At 35.9% G+C, this 23,185-nt stretch overlaps 3 protein-coding genes across 4 annotated transcripts; all 3 read right to left on the bottom strand.

Moving 5' to 3' along the window:
* Positions 1 to 631: 631 nt before the first annotated feature.
* Positions 632 to 4,820, bottom strand: LOC107587759 (rhomboid-related protein 2). Of its 2 annotated transcripts, none has more exons than XM_016275658.1 (8): positions 4,430 to 4,820; positions 3,750 to 3,970; positions 2,753 to 2,901; positions 2,400 to 2,512; positions 1,413 to 1,513; positions 1,255 to 1,315; positions 1,090 to 1,151; positions 632 to 946 (listed from the first exon to the last, which is right to left on the bottom strand). In XM_016275658.1, exons 1-8 carry the CDS (start codon positions 4,431 to 4,433, stop codon positions 764 to 766), a joined length of 894 nt encoding a protein of 297 aa, XP_016131144.1. In that variant the 5' UTR covers positions 4,434 to 4,820; the 3' UTR covers positions 632 to 763. The 2 variants fall into 2 exon arrangements, with proteins under 2 accessions (XP_016131144.1, XP_016131146.1); XM_016275660.1 differs by lacking the exon at positions 4,430 to 4,820 and adding an exon at positions 4,077 to 4,167.
* A 391-nt stretch (positions 4,821 to 5,211) lies between these two features.
* akirin1 (akirin 1) lies at positions 5,212 to 16,970 on the bottom strand. The gene is made up of 5 exons (XM_016275661.1): positions 16,574 to 16,970; positions 9,288 to 9,434; positions 5,939 to 6,073; positions 5,700 to 5,771; positions 5,212 to 5,568 (listed from the first exon to the last, which is right to left on the bottom strand). Exons 1-5 carry the CDS (start codon positions 16,776 to 16,778, stop codon positions 5,558 to 5,560), a joined length of 570 nt encoding a protein of 189 aa, XP_016131147.1. The 5' UTR covers positions 16,779 to 16,970; the 3' UTR covers positions 5,212 to 5,557.
* Positions 16,971 to 19,954: 2,984 nt separating this feature from the next.
* Positions 19,955 to 23,107, bottom strand: cnr2 (cannabinoid receptor 2). Its single transcript, XM_016275853.1, has 3 exons — positions 23,085 to 23,107; positions 21,752 to 21,854; positions 19,955 to 21,018 (listed from the first exon to the last, which is right to left on the bottom strand). Exons 2-3 carry the CDS (start codon positions 21,831 to 21,833, stop codon positions 19,955 to 19,957), a joined length of 1,146 nt encoding a protein of 381 aa, XP_016131339.1. The 5' UTR covers positions 21,834 to 21,854; positions 23,085 to 23,107.
* Positions 23,108 to 23,185: the final 78 nt, after the last annotated feature.

A 23,185-nucleotide genomic window follows, 5' to 3' on the forward strand; every position in this document is an offset into this window, starting at 1 on the left:
TTGATAATCAAGGATAAATATCCAAGGTAACTGTAGATGCATATTATTCTCATTGATATGACACAATTTTCTATTAATTACAGGTCTATAACTTATGCAATACCGCAATTAAACTACGTTGTTGTGACCTCAGGTTGAGGTCTGTCTACATTTTGATCAGTGTTGCCCTCTACTGGTATTATGATGACATCTCAAATAGTCAAAAAAATTAGAAATGCATTTAAAATGTAGGTAAACTGAGTTTTATAAAATGACAGCAAGTTGCAGACTACTCTGGAAAGGGCTCAATAATTTTGTGAATATAAAATAAATGGTCCCACCAAATATGTATATACAATAAAATATTAAACTTGTCTTTGTCCCTGAGAAACGACATTAACTGAGTAAGTGTTTAAACAAAACCAAAATAATATTTGGATATGAATTACAGAATTTTATAAGTCTGTCTGAAAATGACATTTATTTACTTTAGATACGCATGTAGTGTATTAGCATACGACCTTAAGAGTCTTTAAAAACCAACAGGATTTTCTGACATTGACCTGAGACCTGAGACCTGTTTCATAAAACAAGTTTACCAAATGAGCCAGGCTTATTTCAGTCTGACTTATTTTGAACCAAATCAACTGACAATATGTCAGACTAACTGAAGTAAGCCTGGCTTATTTGGTAAACTAGTTTTATGAAACAGGCCCCAGCTCCTTTTAAAAAGCTATGATTGTCTGTTGTGAACTGATGCATGACTTCAACAAACACATCCTCCTCATGCAGGTGCTGGGGACAAGAAGATGTTGAAAATGACAGCAAAAAAGAAGAAGGCGATGTATCCCACAATGCACAACCAGAAGCGTGGGTCCTTCAGAAGCTCTTTACTGTAGTTGGTGAAAAACACATAACCAATGGTCATGCCTGCTACCCCACCGGCAATATGGGCCACAAAGGAGACCTATCAAAAAAAAACAAGTATGAGGGACCTTTCTAGTATATTAACAAGATTATTATCTTGGTCTACGGCATTCCTGTTGAGTATGGTAGCTAGGTATACAGGTATAAATGCCTGTTCAATATATGGTCTCAAAATCATATTACCTTCATGCCAGCATCGTGGGTAATGAACCTTCGATAAATAGCAAATCCAACATCTGTTCCAACTGAAAAAAAAAATACAATAAAATTATTTATATTAATAATATTAATAGTGGATAACAAAAAAAGATGTCAGATGTCATGAATGGAAAGTGGAAATGGGCGCACCAATCAGAACAATTACTAAGATGCGAAACGCTCCCAGAAGTGGCATCATCTCCCTGAAGTTCTAGAAGAAAAACAAAACGTTTTATTTGATACTTGAGTATATATTAATTGCATTTTTTTTATTATATCCCATCAAATATTACTGGAAATTCACTCACCACCACAGCATTCATAAAATAACCTCCCATGAGGGCATAAACACCACCCGAAGCGCCCACAAGAGCACTGTAAGGATCAAAGATGGAGCTGGCGAGAGAGCCTAAAAGAGGATTCATACATACACATTCCATGAGAATATGAAGAGAAGCCCGAACTAAAGACTGAAATTAATGAAGCCAAATATATAATATATAAATCAGACATGACAGTTAAGACATCAAACATTTCTAAAAGATTTCTATTTTTTAAATAAATGCTATGAACTTTCTATTCAAAGAATCCTGAATTATTGAATTACTGTTTGCATCATTGATGAGCATCAAATATTAGAATGATTTCTGAAGGACCATGTGACACTGAAGACCAAAGGAATAAACTTTAAATAAATTTAAAAGGGGTCATATGATGCGATTTCAAGTTTTCCTTTCTCTTTGGAGTGAATGCACTCTTGGTGCATAAAGAAGATCTGTAAAGTTGCAAACACTAAAGTCTCAAATCCAAAGAGATATTCTTTATAAAAGTTAAGAGTCAACCACGCCTACCTAAAACGGCTCGTTCTAACACGCCCCCACATGTCTATGTGGAAATATTTGCATAATGCTGCCCAAATGTATATTTACTTTGAAAGCTGAAGCTCGCGATTATAGTAAGGGGCGTTACATTTCCGACACGTGCTTGCGGTGTTCGGCCAATACACAAAATAATGATCTTTAAAATAGCATCATATGACCCCTTTAAATACATTTTTTATTACAGTTTTACAGTTTCAACTATTTTTGAACAAATAATTGCAGCATTGAGGAACATAGGAGACATATATTATATATATATATATATATATATATATATATATATATCTTATTAAATTATTAAAAATATATTAAATATATAACTTTTTTTATGTGATATATACCATATCCTATATAGTGAACTCTGATACTGTATCCTATTCCCAATATAAACTACTGAAATGCACAAAAACCCACCTGCAAGGACCCCAGCCATATAGACCATGCCAACTTCAAAGCCCTTATGCACCAGCTCCAGAGGAATGCCCAAAAAAAGCTGCATTATCAGGTTTCCCAAGATATGCTCCACACTAAACCAAGAAAGATGGTCAGATATATTAAAAAGTTACCAATAAGGAACCGACTTGGATGTCAGATCCAGTAATCAGTTGATATGTCATTCTACAGTGTAACATGAGTTAAATTATGTCACTGAAAGGAACTAAATAGGTCGTTTTTTTTTTATTGAGCACTTTTATGTACAACCTTAATTGTCTCAAAATAGAGTCATTTTAAAATAGAACTGAAGAAAGGCAGCAAAATCCCCTTACCCGGCATGTACAAACATGTAGGATAGAAACCGCCAAGCCTCCTCACGCTGATCAGACTTATAGGTAAGAGGACTCTCCCAGATCCCAATTCCCAGAGTTACCCACTGCTTTTGAGGCTTCCATACTGCATAGTAGATAAACACTCCCAACTGTCAAATGAAAATAGACACAGGATAAGTTTGTAACTGCATTATTCCAGTTGCCACAAAGCACTGTCCAAACCCTGTGTGTCAACATCTCAAAAGTTATTAGTTTCTACTGTAGCAGATGGCTCAGCAGTGTTGAACTTATATTCAAGTACATAATGTTAGTAGAAAATACAGAAAATTAATGATTTGTAAAGTATAACAAATATGATTTCTACTAAAGAAAAAAAAAGACTTTTTCCAATGGAAGGTCTAATAAGTTTCTTCATTTTCAAGACACTGATCATCAGTGACTAGAGGTCTATTTTGAGGAATGTCCATGGAAACAAGGATGAATCCGGCTTTTTAAACACTGTGGCTAAGACTTGCCAAACAGGAACGGAAAAGCGGAAAGCTAAGCTCAAAAGAATCTCAGTTCTTTCATAGTGAGGCATCCCAACGAAAACATTCACAAATTATGGAAACGTACTGGTTGCTCTTTTTTACAATGAACAAACATTTATATTATTACATATCTTATATTACAACATTTATATATATTACCCTTTTGAACAAAAACAGCTTAAACCAGTCTAAAATTGTTTGCCAGCCTTACATCTGGCTTGAAAGTCTGATCTGTTGGCTGGTTTTAAAGGGGTTTTCAGCTTGTTCGACTAAGAAATGAGATAAACCAGCTGAAGACAAGATTGGAGACCAGCTAAGACCAGCAAACTTTGACTCGTTTAAGCTGTTGAGGCTTAAAAGACAGTAACTGTGGCGACAGTAGAAACAGTTCAATTGATCAGATACCCAGAACGATAAAATTCCACTGGTGCAAAGGTTGATGTTTTGCAGCAAACAGTTGATCGCACCTCCGCTAAACTGACGAGGATGATGAAGATTGGAGGCGGACAGCAGTTCGCTCGCTCCAAATACGTCTCCCGCAACTCCTCGGGAAGCATCCACCTAGAAACATTCTTCTGAAACTTCTCGACCCTCCGACCTCTGCTCTTGATATTTCCTCGATTAGCACCTTCTTCATCGCTCTGCAGGCGAAAAGTATCTTGCTCTTCGATGTCATTATCGCCCATTTCTTAAAAATGCAAATCAAAAAGGTCTTTCATTGATATAAAAGTTATTCATATTCTTGACAATTAGCAAAACAAGATCAAACTTAAAAGAAAACTAAAATATAGTACAAAGCATTTAGATTTCAGCTTCTCGTGTTTTCGCTCTCCTTCCGGAGCTGTTGGCTCTTCCTGCATAAACGTGTCCTGTATGGAATTTTTTACGAGCTTACCACCGGCTATATGCTTTCCATTTTAGAAACAATCTTATGAAAAAGAATCCTCATGGAACAATGATTAATATATTGTTTGTTTGTATGCCGAAATGAACACGTTTTTTTTTTTTAAATGTTGTAGTCCACCGAGCACGTGCTTTCCATAAATGTTTAAAAGTTATTAAACAGAGCTAAATTTCGTGTCTTTTATGCCCGAGACTGTTTTGAATATATGTAGACAATATGAGAACAACACTTCAGTCAACTTACCCATTTCTTCTGAACCACCACCTCTCACGCAAATAACTTACAGGAGACTTCTCTGAGAGCGCGCGCAGATCAGTGCTCATTAATGTTGGAGGTTTCAAAAATAATAAAAACGAAACAAAGAATCGATTTAAAAAATGTCTGAGATAAACAAAAGATACGTTGTGTGACCACGGCAGACTTAAAGACGCTCTCCCTGGACGTTAATTACAGGCTTCATCCAGCTTTTCCGGTTCCAGTCTTCGTTCCTGTTGTTTCAAACGGAAAGGTCTGCAGAATCGTTTTGTGTTTACTTTTGTTGAACGAAAAAAAGCAACCTATGCCCCCGCCAAAGTTTGGTAGTGTCTCTCTCTACCTGCACTTCCTCAAACCGACACACCTGAAGTCACGTGACGCAATTGGTATCCATTTTAAGCGCTTCTTCCAAACTAAACTTCACGATAAAACCGATATATTCCAACCACAACAAACCATAAATAAATAAACAAACCATAAATTTGAAAAGACAAGATGCAACTTAAACCAATTTAAAGAGAATGGTGGAACTCCTTATGACCATTAGAGGTCGCCATTGCCAGTATAATTAATATTTACTTTTTTTTTGGATAATTCAGACACATTTTTTTTTGCATACTTGTGTATTTCCACGTGTATAGTTATTCTTAATTTATTCACTGATAATCTCTTAATTTTCAGTTAAAAATAACGAGTGAGCCACTTACAGAGATGTTATTTTTTTGTAGTTTAACAACATCAGTGCACCATCATTAAATACACACGAAGAGTCTGGTATATCTGCTGCAGGTCAGTCACATTATATTATACAGAGATGATCGCATCAGCCAAGCTTTTTACAGCGGTAGTTTGACATCTTTCCCCACAAATTCTTAAAGAGACTAAACTTCCTTAGAATGCATCTAAATATGCAGGTTTGGTGTTGGGCCATCAGTAACAGTTCAGCAAAAAAAGTTAAAGTTAAATGTGGATAGACCATGGCACCCAAGCATTTTAAAGGGAAAACAAACAAAAAAAAGAGAATCGAAAGTATGAGGAAATTTCAAGTGAAATGAAGGGGGCTGGTTCTACAGCAACCAGCTGCTGAGGCGTGGCTAGTACCATCTATAATGTTCTTCAAGACACATCTGAAAATAAAGAGAAGAGAAGACAATAATCAGAATTTGGACAAACAAGTTACAACTGAAATCAGTGAAACATTTGTTATACTGAAACAAAATGTTAATGGATTGCTAAAAGAGGAACTTAATATACTTACAGCTTGCAGGCCTGGCACCATATCTTCGCATAATCTGATCCTGCGTGAATTTCACAAAGGACTCATATTGTTCTTGAGGTAAAAAAAGGAAGAAAAACAGCACATTAAGAACACAATTCAGTCATAAACTGATATAAAACCAGAAAACCTGAGAATGAATGAATAAATAAAAATTCACTTATTTTTTTCTCGCTTCTGAGAAAGGCATGAACTCTGCAATGAAATCCGCAAAGTTGTACCTGCAAGCTTTGTGTTCAGTATCTGTTCGTACTCTTCGCGCATCTTTTCCTCATGATCTTTGATAAGACGCTCGCACAAATAGCCAACCTGCCTCAGCGTGAACAGTGGCTGATCCTTCTTCAATGATGAGGCACCTAAAAACATACATACAGATCTTAATATCCATCATGTCACTTTATTTTCAAAATATCTACACTACCGTTCAAAAGATTTACATCTTTGTAAGAAGTCTCTTATGCTCACCAAGGCAGTATTTGATCCAAAATACTGTAAATCAGTAATACTATGAAAAATTATTACAATTGAAAACTTTTGATATGCAATTTATTCCTGTGATGGCAAAGCTGAATGTATAGAAAGCACTAAAATTCTGGTTTGTTGCTCAAGTAACATTTCTTATGATTAATGTTAAATAATGTTTTTCTGTGTAATATTTTTGTGGTCATTGTTAAAATAGAAAGTTCAAAAGAACAGCATCTTTTTTAAATAAAAATATTTTGTAACATTAAAAATGATCAAAAGTGACCACAAAGACAAATTTAATGCATCCTTGCTGTATAAAATAATTAATTTAAATACAAATTAACAGTAGTGTACATATAGAAACGCTTGAGCCAAGTTCTACAAATGCACATGGATCACTTTTTACACCTGACAATTTCCATTCGAATAACAATCATGAGTAGAGAAAGTGAATTTCTGGAAAAAAGGCTACTTTTTTTTTTTAAGTGCTTACAGCTGTAATAAGTACTAAACAGCATGTTTTGAGTGGTTTCCTCTCATTGTTTTATACCACGCACTCCATTTACTGTAAGTCATCATGGGTTGTTTCCTCACCCTCATGACAAATCACAATGTTAAAATTAACAGTAGTGTACATATAGAAACGCTTGAGCCAAGTTCTACAAATGCACATGGATCACTTTTTACACCTGACAATTTCCATTCGAATAACAATCATGAGTAGAGAAAGTGAATTTCTGGAAAAAAGGCTACTTTTTTTTTTAAGTGCTTACAGCTGTAATAAGTACTAAACAGCATGTTTTGAGTGGTTTCCTCTCATTGTTTTATACCACGCACTCCATTTACTGTAAGTCATCATGGGTTGTTTCCTCACCCTCATGACAAATCACAATGTTTGCAATCAATAAACTACCTTTTTAAATGGTGAAACTGTTTGAAGAAGATCAGTTCATGGTTCACAATCTATAACAACCGGATTTTGCCATAACTCATATCTCTCTTGCATTTCTGCATATTCAAACTTGCTAGCATCACGAACATGCTAGAATCAACAGCATTCGACTTTACTAACAAACTCGGCACACTTTATCTTCACACTGCACATTACACCTTCCTGCAAAGTGCAGCTACAACCCTAAACAAATGCATCTGAACCAGCCAATTAAACATTCAGAAACATTTAATAACTATTAGGGATGCACAGATACAAAAAAAAAAATTTCTGAACCCAAAAATCAAAAAAATTCTGAGTATCGGCCAATACCAATCCAATACCAGCACTGTTTTTTGTTTTGTTTTTTTAAATCAATGTAGAATTTCTATACCTCAGTGCCCTGATCATCACTGTTTTGTGTCTTAAACACATTTTACTAAATACAGACAACTTAATTTTAAAGAACAACAAATGAAAAAATATATATAATCCTAATTTGACAAAAATACTGTTATAAACTAGGTTAATGGATAATTCAGCAGCAAAAAAGTTATTCTAGAAAAATAATGAGTGCACAATTTTATGAAATCTAAACAGTGAACTAACATTTAGTGGGGAACAAATATAAGTGTAGGACTAAATCTGGTAAAATGTTAGGCTACATTGCACTTTGCATTGTTGTAAAATACATTCATGAAAAACAAGTAAATATTTACAGCCAATTAAACATTCAGAAACATTTAATAACTATTAGGGATGCACAGATACAAAAAAAAAAAATGTCAGAACCCAAAAATCTAAAAAATTCTGAGTATCGGCCAATACCAATCCAATACCAGCACTGTTTTTTGTTTTGTTTTTTTAAATCAATGTAGAATTTCTATACCTCAGTGCCCTGATCATCACTGTTTTGTGTCTTAAACACATTTTACTAAATACAGACAACTTAATTTTAAAGAACAACAAATGAAAAAATATATATAATCCTAATTTGACAAAAATACTGTTATAAACTAGGTTAATGGATAATTCAGCAGCAAAAAAGTTATTCTAGAAAAATAATGAGTGCACAATTTTATGAAATCTAAACAGTGAACTAACATTTAGTGGGGAACAAATATAAGTGTAGGACTAAATCTGGTAAAATGTTAGGCTACATTGCACTTTGCATTGTTGTAAAATACATTCATGAAAAACAAGTAAATATTTACAAATAAAAATATACTATAAATTAAAAGACATTTCTTTTAAATGTATAGCACAGTAATGGAGGCAGCAATATATGATAGATGGGACAGAACAAGAAGGCTATTAATAATCTTTCAAAATGCGCAAAAGCATTATAATACGAAAGGCTCAAAACAGAGCAGCACAAAGTGCTTATGCGCAACTCATGCGCTTGACGCAACACGGAGTCACAGCGCTCTGCATGTAAGAGTTCAAAGCACAAAGAGATGTGTAGTGTATTATATCTGTGCGATAGTTTATCAAGCCTTTTCTTTTAACAGTTTTAAACTTCAGTTACAGTGCGTTCTTGGAGAGTTTCATTGTTTTGACTGCCGTAACAGAGTGCGATGCAGTTTGAATGCTGAATGAAGGATGACAGACAGCTGCAGCATAGAGGAGTTTACGTGAACTTGAATTTAATGGCTTAAATATTCATCTGTACCTCACATTAAACTATGGAACGCCTTCAGAACACTTGGAATATATTTCACAAGAACTTTATGGTGCTTTATAATGTTTTTTTGCCTTTCGTGGGGCTTAACAACAACACAGAATAATATACGCAGAATATCGGATTTGGATCGGTCTCATCTGACTCATCAGAAAAGGCCAGTATCGGATCAGTGCATCCCTAATAACTATAGACAGGTGTAGGGTTGGAACTGAACTACAGATCTCCAGGAACAAAACTAGGCACCCCTGGTATAAAGAAAATGGCTGATAAATAGTTTAAGCACCCTAATGCAATGGTTTTAACCATGTCCCTGGAGCCCTCTAACAATGCACATTTTGCCTTTAATCAAACACACCTGATCCAGTCATCAGCTCCTTTGTTTCATGGGTGTGTCAGACAAAGGAGAAATTCAAAATGTGCAGTGTTGGGGGTGGGAGGGCTTCAGGAACAAGGTTGAAACCACTGGGCATTATGTTTTGAGTGGACTGACCTGTGGGGGAGCTGGGGGAGGTGAGGGCGGGACTGGAGCTCTGGATATCAGTGGAGCTGCAGGGCTCAGTCTGGTTGAAGGCCCCTTCCAACTGCCGTCGCCTCTGATAGCGGCTGTACTCCTGACGAATGTTCTGGAAGATCTGCTCTGTGGGGGTCAAAGATAGACAATCGAGAGTTTACAACAAGGCTAACTAGGCTTAAATTAAAGAGAGTGAAATGTTGGGATACCATCTTTTCAGAGGAATAAACTTCCTTGTGTTTAATCCTCTTCAATTAGTGGTGAAGAACAACAGTAATCACTGGCATTACTTCTTCAAGCACATACAATGTAGAGAGGATATCCTGCTTTCAGAACAGGCCCCATGACGAAAATAAGGTATGAAGAAATAAGTTTCACTTCAGTTTTACAATCAGCCACAATGGTACACTGACAACATCACTAATAAACAATCAAATATTTGGGAAAAATGAGATGAAGGCTAGTTTTGTTCGGCTTTGGGGTGGGTCAGGCTTATTTCTGGAAACCGAATCTGGGTGACAGGCCTGCAATGCGGAGGGGAGCAATGCAACCGGGAACATCCAGAGTTAGGGATGGGCGATATGGGCTTTAAAATATATCACGATATTTCTGGTATTTATTACGATACCGATATCAATGACGATAACTCAGGGAATCCTGTTTCTTTTAAGAAAGGTACTATCTTTCCTATGTTTACCCAAAATAGGGTAAGCATTAATGAGTTCACATGTAATGTAACTAATGTAAAAGGTATCCAGTTATTGCTGAATAGCACGCACAACAGAGGTAGAGACATTTTAACTGATGAAACTTGAGGAAAAAACATACGACTGCACAAAATATATGGTTTATCCATGTTCTTCAATCTTGGGATTTTTAATAAGGAAAAAATATTTATAATGCAATGTTAATCGACATGGCCTTTATCACAGTATATAATACTATCATTCTGTAATAAGAAACCATGTCTGGTCACAAAAAGTAGTATTTCAAACACTCGACTATGTTATCAAGTTAATTTGGAGAAGAAGCATGTCAATAAATTATATCTTTGTTGGACAACAGGTTTGTAAACAGGCTCATTCACATGCAAAACCGTATCGCACACGTGCTACTGTAGTACATTTATTCAGACCGATATTTTGTGCACTGCACAGCCCTAACCAAACCAGTTACAGCTCGAGCTCCTCATTTAGCGATATAGACTACTCCTCCTCAATTTCACGTCCGCTTTCCGTGATGTCGCTCCGCACTGTCGCGCACAGAATTGTGTCAACAACTAGACTTTATCGTTATTATCGCAGGAAGACTAATACTTATCGTGGAGAGAATTTTTACTGGTATATTGCAAACGATAAGATATCGCCCATCCCTATCCTGAGTCTCTTTATAGAAAAACTGGGTTGAGTTTAGTCCCGTCTTAACCTTCAACACCAGCGGACGACTCAAAACTGAGAATTTGAAACCAGCACGACATCCATGAGCTAAGCTCTAAGATTTTCTTCTCTGGTCGTCTTAATTTATCACAAAGGAGAGTATTTGGAGGGCGAGTTTCTTAACTTCCTGAATGTAGGTCATTTAAAGCTTCAAGGGTGGACATCTATCCGAGGACACTTGCATCACTTATCTTGGGCGGGGAGCTCAGAGTTTCCCCTTCTATTAGCATCGGCCTTCAACTAGAGGATGAAAAAGGGGAAACTCAAGGGGTGCCAGCTTCTCTAGCTTGATGATAATGCATTCCAGCAAAGCAAGCAGTGTGGCTACAACCGAACAAAGCACCACACTGCAGAAGAGACTTCCTGTGTTTACAATGTAGCTCTCATCTGATAGGTTTTTATTTGTTTAAACACAGGAAGGCTTTGCGTTCCCAAAACAGAGGTGTTATGGGGCTAAGTGCAACTTTACACCAGTGTTCACACTAGAAAGGAGTATTCTAGAAGCAAGACTCACTAATGAAGTGTAGATAATCTTATAATGAGGGTTCTTCCTCACAATAGAGGTGCTACTTGTTGACAACAGTGTTGCTAATGTAGATTGAATGGTTTCAGTCCAAAACATACAAAAAATAAGCCAGATTATTAAATAGAATACGTTCACCCAAAAATTTACATTTTGTCATTACAAATCTGTATGATTCCCTTTTGTGAAACACATGAGATGATATTTAGAAAAACATCTCAGCTTTTTGGGGGTGATTGGCATCCAGTGTTGTTTTGCATGGTGAAAATAAGTTTTTTTTGTGTGTCTTGCAGAATAGGGCTACAACTACTAATCAATAAAAATCAATAACGAAAAGAGTCAACAACAAATCAGATTATCATTTAACTGCATCTATCTGCTTTCCTCAGCGCATAACTTAAATTTTACGATTGTATCCTTATCTGTAAATACTAGAAAGTCACTTAAAGGGAGAGTTAATCCAAAAATTAAAATTCTGTCATTAATTACTCACTCTCATGTTGTTCCAAACCCGTAAGACCTTCAATCATCTTTGGAACACAAATGGAACCAGATATTTCAGATGAAATCTGAAAGCATTCTGACCCTCCACAGACAGCAACGTAACGGAAATGTTCCCAGGCGCAGAAATGTAGTAAGGACATCAGTAAAACAGTCCATGTGACATCAGTGGTTGAGCAGTAATTTTACAAAGCTACGAGAATACTTTGTGTGCAAAGAAAACAAAAATAACAATTTTATTCAACAATTCTCCTCCTCCAAATCAGTCTTCCCGCATTATCAAGAGTACCATGATGCATGCGTGTGCATTTCTCGCAGCTTCGTAAAATTACAGTTAAAAATTACAGTAAAGCTCTCGGATTTCATCAAAAATATCTTAACTTGTGTTCTGTAGCTGAATGAAGGTCTTACAGGTTTGGAACTAAATTAGGGTGTGTAATTAATGACAGAATTTTTATTTTTGGGTGAACTATCCCTTTAAGTCTCTGTTAAACTTTAGTAAATGAGCACCAGGCATGCATGTGTGCCAAACAGAGTGCAATAGAGTAGGAGATTAATCAATCAATTATCAAAAAATCATTAGTTGCAACCCTACTGCAGTCCAAAGTCTAACAGGTTTTGAATGCCATTAGAATGAGAAAAAGATCCATTTCAATTTTGTGTAAACTAATTCAAGTTTTTAAACTATGCAAAAATCAATTTACATAGTTACAGTTACAAAAAGATGCAAAAACTTGTGAGTGACAGTCGATGGGCAACACTAGCCCCCTTGAATGACAGATGCCAAATGCTGAGACCAGGTCCAACAGGTTTACTTAGCAACTGTAACCTTATATGATCAAACCAAGCAATCAATCACAATGGCCTCCTGACAGAGGATGGGGAGCGATTCAAGGCCCAAAAGCACAGAACAGGGATAATACGACCACAATGGAGGTGTGGGATGAACTGGACTGGGGGAGGGGAGCGCAAGTGGATGTAGAGTTGAGGAGTCTTATTCACTACACTGCCGAGGCGTTGAGGAGGAAATTTAAAGACACCAAACTGGCAGGAAGAGCCCTCAAGCTAAGGGGTTCAAGCTAGGGCTGGGTATCGATTCAGATGTCCCGATTCGATTTCCAAGCTCTTGATTCGATTCTTGATTTTTTTATTACATTCAGTGAATATAGTCTTAATACAAATGCTATTGATATTTCTAAAAAAAATTAACAGTAAACATCAGTTTACAAATGGTGAATTAATAAAAAGAAATTAAAAATTTTTAAACAATAATAGGGCCCTATAAAATGTTCTTAATTTTTCTGGTAATCAGATGAAGGCATAAAACATTAATTTAATTTATCCAAATCAAATGAAAATTAAACCCTTTTATTGTTTGGCAAACAAGGTGCTGCACAACAGAGGGTTACTGTTCAAATTAAAAAGAAACCCGATGTGATTATTCCTTTAAAAATAAAGATTTATTCATATTTATTAGCAGTAGTAGCATTGAGTCTTAAGACTGCTAAATAGTAATATATTCTGACCGTTTCTTAACGTTAAATTAAACTTATTTTGACAGGTTGCCGTGAGGAACTTGCAGCTGCTGTGTATGTGATATGATGATAGTTTTCTCAAATTAAATGGTAAAATGCTAATGAAGTGACTCTTAGAGCAGCTGGAGATGACATTCGCGTTCATATCATCACATAGTGAGACGGCAGAAGCTGAAAACACCGCGAGCGTCATCCGTGCTTTAGTATGCGTGTAGTAAAAAAAACAGTGCGCCGCGCCATCCATTCATTGCGGAAATCATGGCGCCTTATGCGTGATATCAAATGCTTCTGCAGATTTATAGTATTACTATAGCATTTCACCTGAGCATTGCGAATCACGCGTATGGCCATGATAAGCACTGAATGAATGACAGGCTTTCTGTTGTAACATCTCGCAAGGTAAATAAGGGTGACATCTAGTGGAGAAGACTAATGATAAGATTCACGTTAATCAGATCTTGTTTTAAATGTGTGCTGAAATAAATACAGGAAAAGATCGATTCGCGGCTTTTGAGAATCGATATCGAATCGACATAATTTAAAGAAATGTTTAATCGAAAAATCAATTAATTTTTTTTTTGCCCAGCCCTAGTTCAAGCCCAGGGTGTGTTCCTGCGGGGAGCTTGATTCGCTTTGACAATCACGTTAGTTATTAGTAAGCAAAAGGCTTTCGTGTTTGAATGTTAGATGTTAGAACAGCACAAACAGGATGAAGCAACCTCAGACATGGCTTTAAATATCAAGACACTGGCTCATAAGAGAGAACCTGCGAGCTGTAGATCGAGGACATAAATGGATGGTATTCAAATTTGCCCGTCTAGAGACACAAACCTAAATGAGGATGTTAATGAGGGTTGTTCTATGAAAACAATAGGGGGCATTTGGTTTCACAAAAGGCAAGACTATCAAACACCAAAGTGGGCTCTAAGGGCAGTTACATTCCTTGCCATTTCAATCAGGCACTGATGGGTGGGCTTGGGAACAGAGAATAAGCTCACTAAAAATGTTTCACAATGTTTGTCTAGCCAGTGTCATGCAAGATACCATCCCTGCTAGGACACCAAAGCAATTGCACTGGCTAAAGGAACATAAACTGGGTACTCTATATGGCACCTGAATAGAAATCCTACAAAACTCACACTATGATGCATGTCACCTAACTTTGTAAAAACAACTACTAATTTAACAATTATGCGTCACAAATCACATTATGAAAACAAAACTGAATGAACAATCATTTCTTGTGAGCTAACTGAAAAACAGAACCATGTAAATGATAATTCATGTCGCTAACCAATTATTTTGCCATCTCAGAATACCAATAACAGATTCGCCAGCTAACTTAGCATACTAACATCCCATTAGCCTGCTTAATGTATTCACACAGGTTACTACAATACCATTTTGATAATCCTAAAAGAAAATATATATAAAAACAAAAAAAAACTCATGCTTGGGGTACAAGGGGAAATAAGCAGTAAAAACACTTATGAATCAGTGATTAATGAATTAAGGTCTGTTCACACCAACACAGATGTTTTGCACAAAAATCTGGCCCCATTTTCACATTTGATTTGTCTGTTCACGACCAATAAGAAAGAAAAGTATAGCTTCGGCTTACAGATAAACTTAAATACAGTGGTTACCCAGGTACACAACGCAGCAATTTTGTTTCCAATTCACTTATCACAGAGATGAAAGTCAAACATTAGTTTTGGATTTTCATTTTCTGCTATGGTTTTTAATCAATCGACATTCTGACATTCTACTCAGAGCCGTTTACATCCTTGGACTCAGAATTATGTATTTCTATGGAAACCCTACCAATGCCACAATCAGGTCACAAATGAATCTGCAGCAGCAGTCAGGTGGTATGGTGCTAAAGTGGCACAAGTCAGAGCTCCCAGAAAATAGTAATTCTCATAATTATGAGTTCTACAAGTACGTGAACGATTTTTATTTTAAGAAGTCGGAATCTCATCATTAAGACATGGTGTGAATGTTCTGCTCTGGTCATGTAACAAAAAGCAAAGATCTTATTGGTTGGCCAGATTTCTTTGCATTGTGATGGAAAAGAATCAGAAGTCCTCTGTTAATAAAAATGGATTTGATGACATGTAAATGTTTGTGCTGGTCTGAAACATTTAATCGCGCCAAATTTGTTTTGGTGTGAACAGGCCTTAAATCTGAATCACAAGGGATTACTTTTATCATGTCCGGCTCAAAGTATTTAAATTCTTTTAACAAATATTTCCTCCAACATACTAGAACAATTGCTAATGGAATGGGAATCTGAAAAATCAATTAAACTAAAACAACAATTTTCTATATTACCAATCCAAATCCTACTGATGTGAGAGCTGATCCTCAGCACCTACATTTAAGAAAAGATCGATTATGGTAGAGTGCAAGAGCAAAGCGCAAGTGTTTGCCTCTAACTTTGCCAGTTATTCATTTCACCCATACTTTACTAATCTATTCATTGCGGCGTCTTAAACGTGATAAAAGCTGTGACTGTTTTACAAGCGCTAAACAGCAGGATTTGGGCAGGTTCGTCAAGGGTCCATGAATTTCACACAGCAGTAAAATTATTACAGGCAATAAGCTAAAACACACGACATTAAAGAAATTAGCAATGTTAAATATCAAATTATTAGTTGGCGTATATATGCCTAACTTATTTTACACACACAAAATGAACACTTATGTTTTGAAACCATACTGTTCAATCAAAGGGAAATAATGCTATTGCACCCTCGCGCACATACCCACCTTTCCTCTTTGTTTGGACATACTGGTTCAATCCTGCTGATAAACTAACTGGCTGAACGCAGAGATAAACGTTAACCATCCAGGCCAGAGCTAAGCGTTTGTGGAAAGACATTGTCATGTGTATTGTTTTCGGTAGTAATGGTCGTTGACTGTGTGTGCGGGTGTTCACAGTAAGCCATGGAAGTTAAATGAAGCTCTGTGTGTCAGCTAGTCTGTATTAGCGGCCGCTTTTAGCCTAGCTAGCCGAGCTCAAAACAGCTATTCATCCAAACTGCATAATAAATTAACTACAGCCCAAGCCCACTACTAAACCATCCATCAAGAAGCACCCTTACACATTCAAATCGTTACGCATAACAGTTTTCGGGGGAATGAAATTAACGGACTGTCGAAATTCAAATACCCACTAGGTTAACTGAGATTAAACAACCCCCCCATTCCCCTCCTCCATGTCAGACAACCCGACGTTAAATGGCGAGAATCAAGCGTTCTTCTCACCTGGAGTTAGCCTGTGTTCTCCACCCATAGACTGGGGCGACATCGAGTGTGCCGGGCTCTCTGTTGACGGGCGAAGACTGCACCTCTGCGGGGAAGGAGTAGTCGGAGTCCCCGGTAGAGGATTGCACCTCCTCCGCTTGGGGGACTGCGGGCTGAGAAGGGCCTCAAACTCCATAGATCGCTTCAACGTCGCGCCACAAGCCATGATCGCTGATTTAATAAAACAATAAACAAAACCAACGGTAAAACAACACCTTTTCGATATTAAAACACGTCGAATTCTCTTTCTAAATCGACTTTTTCGGGGCTTTTATTGAGCTTCGCAGGATCTCGGTGGCTTCTCCTCTGATCGCACACCGGTTTAAACAGCAAGTGCCAGATTTGTAGCAAAAATGTTAAAACGACACAGCCGAGGACTGTACCATTCGCAGAGAGGGGGGTTCATATTATAAACAGGTTTGTTTTTTCACCCAGTAACATTAAATCATATTTCACTTGTTACTAAGCAACAAAAACATTCACGCGATGTAAGGCGTAGTGCATAAATATAAGACATATGTTAAATTTTTTTTACTTTATTAGTAAATCTACTACAGTAATAATCATCCCAACCTGTGATTACAGGCCTATGCTGATGCCCTCTTTTTTAACATAGTTTCCAGTGATGTGTTGGTCCAAATCAAATCAAAACGATTATAAATAATGAAAGTGATAGTTATACTTACTCAGGTTTATGCTTGCAATTGTTTCACTTTTCCTGTATAAACGCGCCTCTTGCACCGACGTTTATGTGCAGGCTATTAGAAGATAAAATACTTTTACTATAAATTAACATAATATTAACATTAAGTTTCCATATACGATCATTATCTATCTTATGTTTATTTTATTTATTTAGTCATTTATTAGACGCTTTTATCCAAAGCGACTTACAAATGAGGACAACAGAAACAATCAATTGTAGTATTAAAACAACTAAAAACAGATCCAAAACTGAAAGCTAAAACTTTATAAATACTACTTATACACATTTTTAAAAAATTAAGAGATTAAATAAAAATGACAAATGCATACAACAAAATTTCAAAACTTAACATATAAATGAAAAACAAAAAATAAAGCTCAAAACAATTCAAAATATTAAAGAACAAAAGGTATAAGAGTATAATAATGATTCTAACATAACACTAAGCCAAACACCAAAAAACAACAACTAGATATGTGTGTATGTACAACCACACACACATACATATATACTGTATATGTACATACACATTTATAAATTCAATATATATATTATTTCATATCCATTTAGTTTGTTGAAGTATTAAAATAACTCAAATCAAATAAAACTAAAAACTTAATAAAAGACCTATACATACATAATAAATTCAGACACAATGTAACTCAAATTAAAATAAATAACAAATACAAATAATACAAATCAAATGACATTATAACAATGTTACAACACTTAAACATGTCAACAGACTAGAATAACTGAGACTAATAATCTCATATATTCATATATGACATATATTCAGTTCTTTGAATAAACAGCTAAATTGGATGACACTCTTACTTATCTGTATCTATTAAATAGCTAAATATATCATATGAATACATTATATATAATACATGTAACATTTTGTATTAATACTGTATAATAAGCATTTTATAATATTAGCTTTTTTCAATTTTTTTCTAATAATTTTTTCTTAATTAACTGTAATTAATTACAGTATCGTTACATGCACACTGAACTCTTTCAATTTACCGAAACGCCTTGTAGCTTTGATCTCAGATGCCCACTCCTCCAACAGCTGAATCCTGATTGGTGCCCTACAGTCACATGACTCTGATCAACATTTATTGAGTGCAATAGTTTATTTGGCCAATGGCCATTCTTCTGAAGGATTTGCATGTTGATGTTTGTTTGTGTTAGCTTTCAAAGCAGTCTTTCAACTCACAAGGAATCATTTCTTTACTGTCTCTTCACCACCTACATGTTTTTGTAGAGACACACAGTGTGGGGTTATTGCACACTTTTGACTCCATATGAATATCACACACTATCATATACAAATTTTTGTCAATTTTGACCCAATCCAATGAAAATAATATAAAATGTAAAACATAATGTAGGCCTAATTGAGACATAAATAAATGTATATATATATATATATATATACGGAACAAAATTATAAACGCAACACTTTTGTTTTTGCCCCCATTTTTCATGAGCTGAACTCAAAGATCTAAGACTTTTTCTATGTACACAAAAGGCCTATTTCTCTCAAATATTGTTCACAAATCTGCCTAAATCTGTGTTAGTGAGCACTTCTCCTTTGCCGAGATAATCCATCCACCTCACAGGTGTGGCATATCAAGATGCTGATTAGACAGCATGATTATTGCACAGGTGTGTCTTAGGCTGGCCACAATAAAAGGCCACTCTAAAATGTGCAGTTTTATCACACAGCACAATGCCACAGATGTCGCAAATTGTCTGTGTGCATTGAATTTATTTAATACACGAGTTTCACAATTTGAGTTGAATTACTGAAATAAATGAACTTTTCCACGACATTCTAATTTATTGAGATGCACCTGTATGTCTAAAACAATATAGAGCTCCTCAAACAATGCTGTTTAAATAAACTGAAGGTTGCTATCCAGAAAAAGTGTTTTTATTGATGACAATGAATTAGAGTAAAGTGTAAGTATGCATTTCTTAAACAATGTAGCAGTAAATTTTTATAGTTATGACATACAGCATTTTATATAGTACTTGGCTTAACATACAATAATGCAGCAAAACTTCTCATCAAATTGAAGTTAATACAAGATAAGAAGTTAATATAACAACAATTACATAGCATTTTGCATTCATAGTGCTTTTTCCAACATATAAGAATATACTTAGTGTATCATAACAGTTACTCTTCATAATAAAGTAAAAATACAGCATAATGTACAATCTACTGAAAAGGTGAAGCAATATTATTTTCTAAAGTAGCAGTCATCAATTTTCAGTGTAATCTATATATGTTTTGGCGTCTTTTACGCTTGGGTCAAAATGTAGCAGTTGAGTCAGTTGTTCTGAGTGTGTTTATAGGTTTTATTTCACTGTAGAAAGGTGCTTAGAGAAACAGCAGTTTACATGGACAGCTGATTACATAGCCACCTGTTCACAATAGACCTATTGTATGTTCCTAAAAAACGAAATATTTTAGATACTTTTAAAATACACTTTCATGCAATGAATGCTAACCTAAAATATAACCCTGAAGAACTACATTTTGAGAAATATTTAAAATGGATTAAAAGTTGGCAAATCATTCATATGAATAGGACTTTAAATAATATTTAAATGCTGTTTTACTGCTTGTCTACGCTTTCAGAAATAGTATCTGGGTTACTATCACTAACAGCCTGATCTTTGCTCTTTTTGCTAATGCCAGAAGCATTTTCATTCCTTTGGCCCTGAGCGTTTCCCAAAGTACGTTCCCTGCATGCTTTGCAACATGCTAACAATGCACACCCTTCTCCTCTCAGCTCTTTGCAGCGTAGAGCGTATAGAAGCGGGTTTACGCCCGAGTTAACCAGACAGAGCGTGCTACAGAAAGCGAACATTCGCTGTTGTTTGTTCGTAAGGGTCACTGTGACATCCACCATCATAAAGGACAGGACAGGCAGCCAACAAACAGCAAGGATTAGGAGGATCAGACTGAAGGTACGTGCAAGCTGAATGTCCATTCGCATTCGAGCCTGTCCTTTCACGCTCTGCCTCCCCGACTTTGGTCCACCCATAGCAGTTTCATGGCGGTTTGCTTTCCACAGGATGAGAACATAAGCCACTATGATAAGAAAGAGCACTACAAGTTGTAGGCCCGTCCAGAAGGCCAGGTAGTGATGATCCACATAAGGGAAGAGATGGGAGCAAGGAGGATCAAACTTGGTGGTGCACCTCCAACCCATCAGAGGAAGAAAAGAAATTACAATCGTTACACACCATAATAATACAATAGCCAGCTTGGCTCTAGTGTGTGTCAGTAGCACCTTGTAATTGGAAGCCTGGTAGATGCAGAGATAACGGTCCAGTGCTGTCAGCAACAGGCTTCCCACAGAGCCTGTGAACGCCATTGTGACGCCACCCAGCTTGAACAGATAGATATTAGGGCCGTCGCTCTGACTATAAAGATGGAAATCTAGAAAACTGATGGTGAAGAAACAGCTGGCAAAGGTGTCGGCCAGTGCCAAGCTGCTGATGAACAGGTACGATGGCCGTCTGCGCAGAGTGGTGGAGCTCGCAATGACCAACAGGACCAAAATGTTCTCCAGGAACGTCAGAGGGCCGGCTAGCAAGCAGATTGTGCCAATAGCTTTCTTCTCTGGTGGGGTCAGGACCATGTAACACTGTAGGCTGTTGCACAAGTTTGCATCTGTAACAGTACAGGATCAAAATGATTCAAAATAATCACTTTAATCATATTTTAGGGTGAACAATTTAATATAACTTCTAATAATATTTAAAATATTTTCATGTTTTTAATTGATATTTTAACTAATATTATTATTATTATTTTTTAAATACTATTCAAAAGTTTGGAGTCAGTATGTGTTTTAATGTTTTTAAAAGGAATGCTCAAAAAGGCTGCATTTATTTGATCAAAAGTACAGTAAAACAGTAGTAATATTGTGAAATATTAATAAAATGTAAAATAACTATTCTAATATATTTCAAAATGTAATTTATTCTTGTGATGGAGCTACAGTTTCCGCAGCCATTCCTCCAGTGAGAAATCTTATTATTACCAATGAAAACAGTTATCAATTATCAATGAAAACTGCTTAACTGCTTTTTTGTGGAAACTGTGATACATTGGTTTCGGAATTCTTTGATGAAACAGCATTTATTTGAAGTAGATTATTTATTTTATTTTTTATAAAAATGTAATAGTCTTTGCTTTCTTTTTTTGGCGGAATAAAAGAACTGGTTTTGTTTTAAATAAATCTTACAAAACTTTTGCAAGATATAGTGTTATTTTTATTTTATTTATTGTTTTATTTTTTTAATGTTTACATTTGAAAACTAGTAAAATCATCACAACAAAACTTGAAAAGACATGTCATGGTCACAAACAGGCCATAGAAAATCTTTATGAGAAATAATACCTGTGGTTGTAATGTTTGGTGTACTTTCATTGAAATAAAGCGCAGTGGTAGCTTCTTGATTTTGTTCCAATTCTGTCTCCATTTTCCCCAGGACAGAAATGATCTGTTAAAAAAAAAACAGCAGACACATTTATTCATGTGCCTCATGTGACTACTGCCAATAGAGACATGAAGAAGAAAAAAAGATGTTTGAATTTGAAATTCTGAATGTGACATGATTAAGAGGGATAAACCTTACTCACAAAACTTATTTAAAGTCAAACATGTCTCCAAGCAACCTTTTATTAGGCTAATGCATTCTATAAATAAAACTGCATTATTCAGACTGCATGGCTTAGATTTGGAAGAGAGGTGATGTTATCCTTAATATGAAATAATCAGTTTGTCCCACAGGTCTATTCTAGTCATTTTTGAATATAAACTACTGGTGACTGACCTAAAGCTGTTCAATAGATAAAGTTAGATAACTCCCCCTGCTGGGCAAAAGATGACACAAGATTATTTCAAGAGAAGGATTGAAAAATAGTTTGTATTTTCACTAGTATCCACTAGAGAGAAGGAAAAAAACGCACAGAAAAGATTAAGCAAGATTAAGGATTTTTTTTCTATATGTAATTGTGTTACAAGCAAAGTCCAGGAAACAGACACACTCTTTTATCTAGTATAGAATAAAGACTGCTCAGTTAGGTAAGTAGCTCAATTAAACAAGCCTCATTAGAGGTTATTTTTCATTGTCCCCTCCTTCCACAATCCTTGCCTTACAAGAAGCACTAATATCATTCTTTTTATCCTCCTGCATAGCCAAGGCGTTTTAGCTCCATGCTATCTCTGTGTGTCTCAGTGTTGTTAAAATTTCAGTAAATACTGGATTTTTTTTTGGTTAAAGCCACTTCTCTAATAGGGCTTTCCCCTCAGAGTCTTGGTTCCTCCCAATATTCCTTCCTCACGTATTTTTCCTAACCATTTTCACCTTTGGTGGCTTTTTGAGGGTCATAGAAAAATGAGTTTTGTAAAAAAGTGCCACTTGATTTGAACGGAACATAATAAGACAAAGGACTGTACAAAAGAGTTGTTATCTGAAAACTTAAACATACTGTATGCAATAAAGTGTAAAATTCACAAAAACGTCCTCAAGTTAAAGCTCTCTCACACTCACAAGTGAAATATAAGAAGTTCATAATAACATACTTGACAATCAATAACACACTATAATATATGTCTTACAAATAAGGCAAGAAAAACCTGCTGTTCAATATTTTACCCATTAGAGTTGTTTCAGTTCACACAGGATTTTAGCATAGTATACATATTGATCAAATGAATTGGTTCTTACCTGCGTTTTTTGCTGTTGGTAATTGTCTGCTGTTGGCAGATACTGTCTTTCACAAATCTCAAGCTTCTGATTTCAACACCAGATCATACCCCCAGCCCACC

The sequence above is a fragment of the Sinocyclocheilus grahami genome, unplaced genomic scaffold (genome assembly GCF_001515645.1).
Source record: "Sinocyclocheilus grahami isolate Dianchi unplaced genomic scaffold, SAMN03320097.WGS_v1.1 scaffold96.1, whole genome shotgun sequence".
NCBI classification, from domain to species: domain Eukaryota; kingdom Metazoa; phylum Chordata; class Actinopteri; order Cypriniformes; family Cyprinidae; genus Sinocyclocheilus; species Sinocyclocheilus grahami.

Coding starts and splice junctions, on each gene's coding strand:
- LOC107587759 (XM_016275658.1), bottom strand. Junction 2,513..2,752: donor TACATGTTTGTACATGCCGG/GTAAGGGGATTT, acceptor TTCTTGGTTTAG/TGTGGAGCATATCTTGGGAA. Junction 947..1,089: donor CCCACGATGCTGGCATGAAG/GTAATATGATTT, acceptor TTTTTTTGATAG/GTCTCCTTTGTGGCCCATAT.
- akirin1 (XM_016275661.1), bottom strand. CDS start 16,778: ATGGCTTGTGGCGCGACGTTGAAGCGATCTATGGAGTTTGAGGCCCTT. Junction 9,435..16,573: donor AGAACACAGGCTAACTCCAG/GTGAGAAGAACG, acceptor TGACCCCCACAG/AGCAGATCTTCCAGAACATT. Junction 5,772..5,938: donor ACTGAACACAAAGCTTGCAG/GTACAACTTTGC, acceptor TTTTACCTCAAG/AACAATATGAGTCCTTTGTG.
- cnr2 (XM_016275853.1), bottom strand. CDS start 21,833: ATGGAGACAGAATTGGAACAAAATCAAGAAGCTACCACTGCGCTTTAT. Junction 21,019..21,751: donor ACCAAACATTACAACCACAG/GTATTATTTCTC, acceptor GTACTGTTACAG/ATGCAAACTTGTGCAACAGC.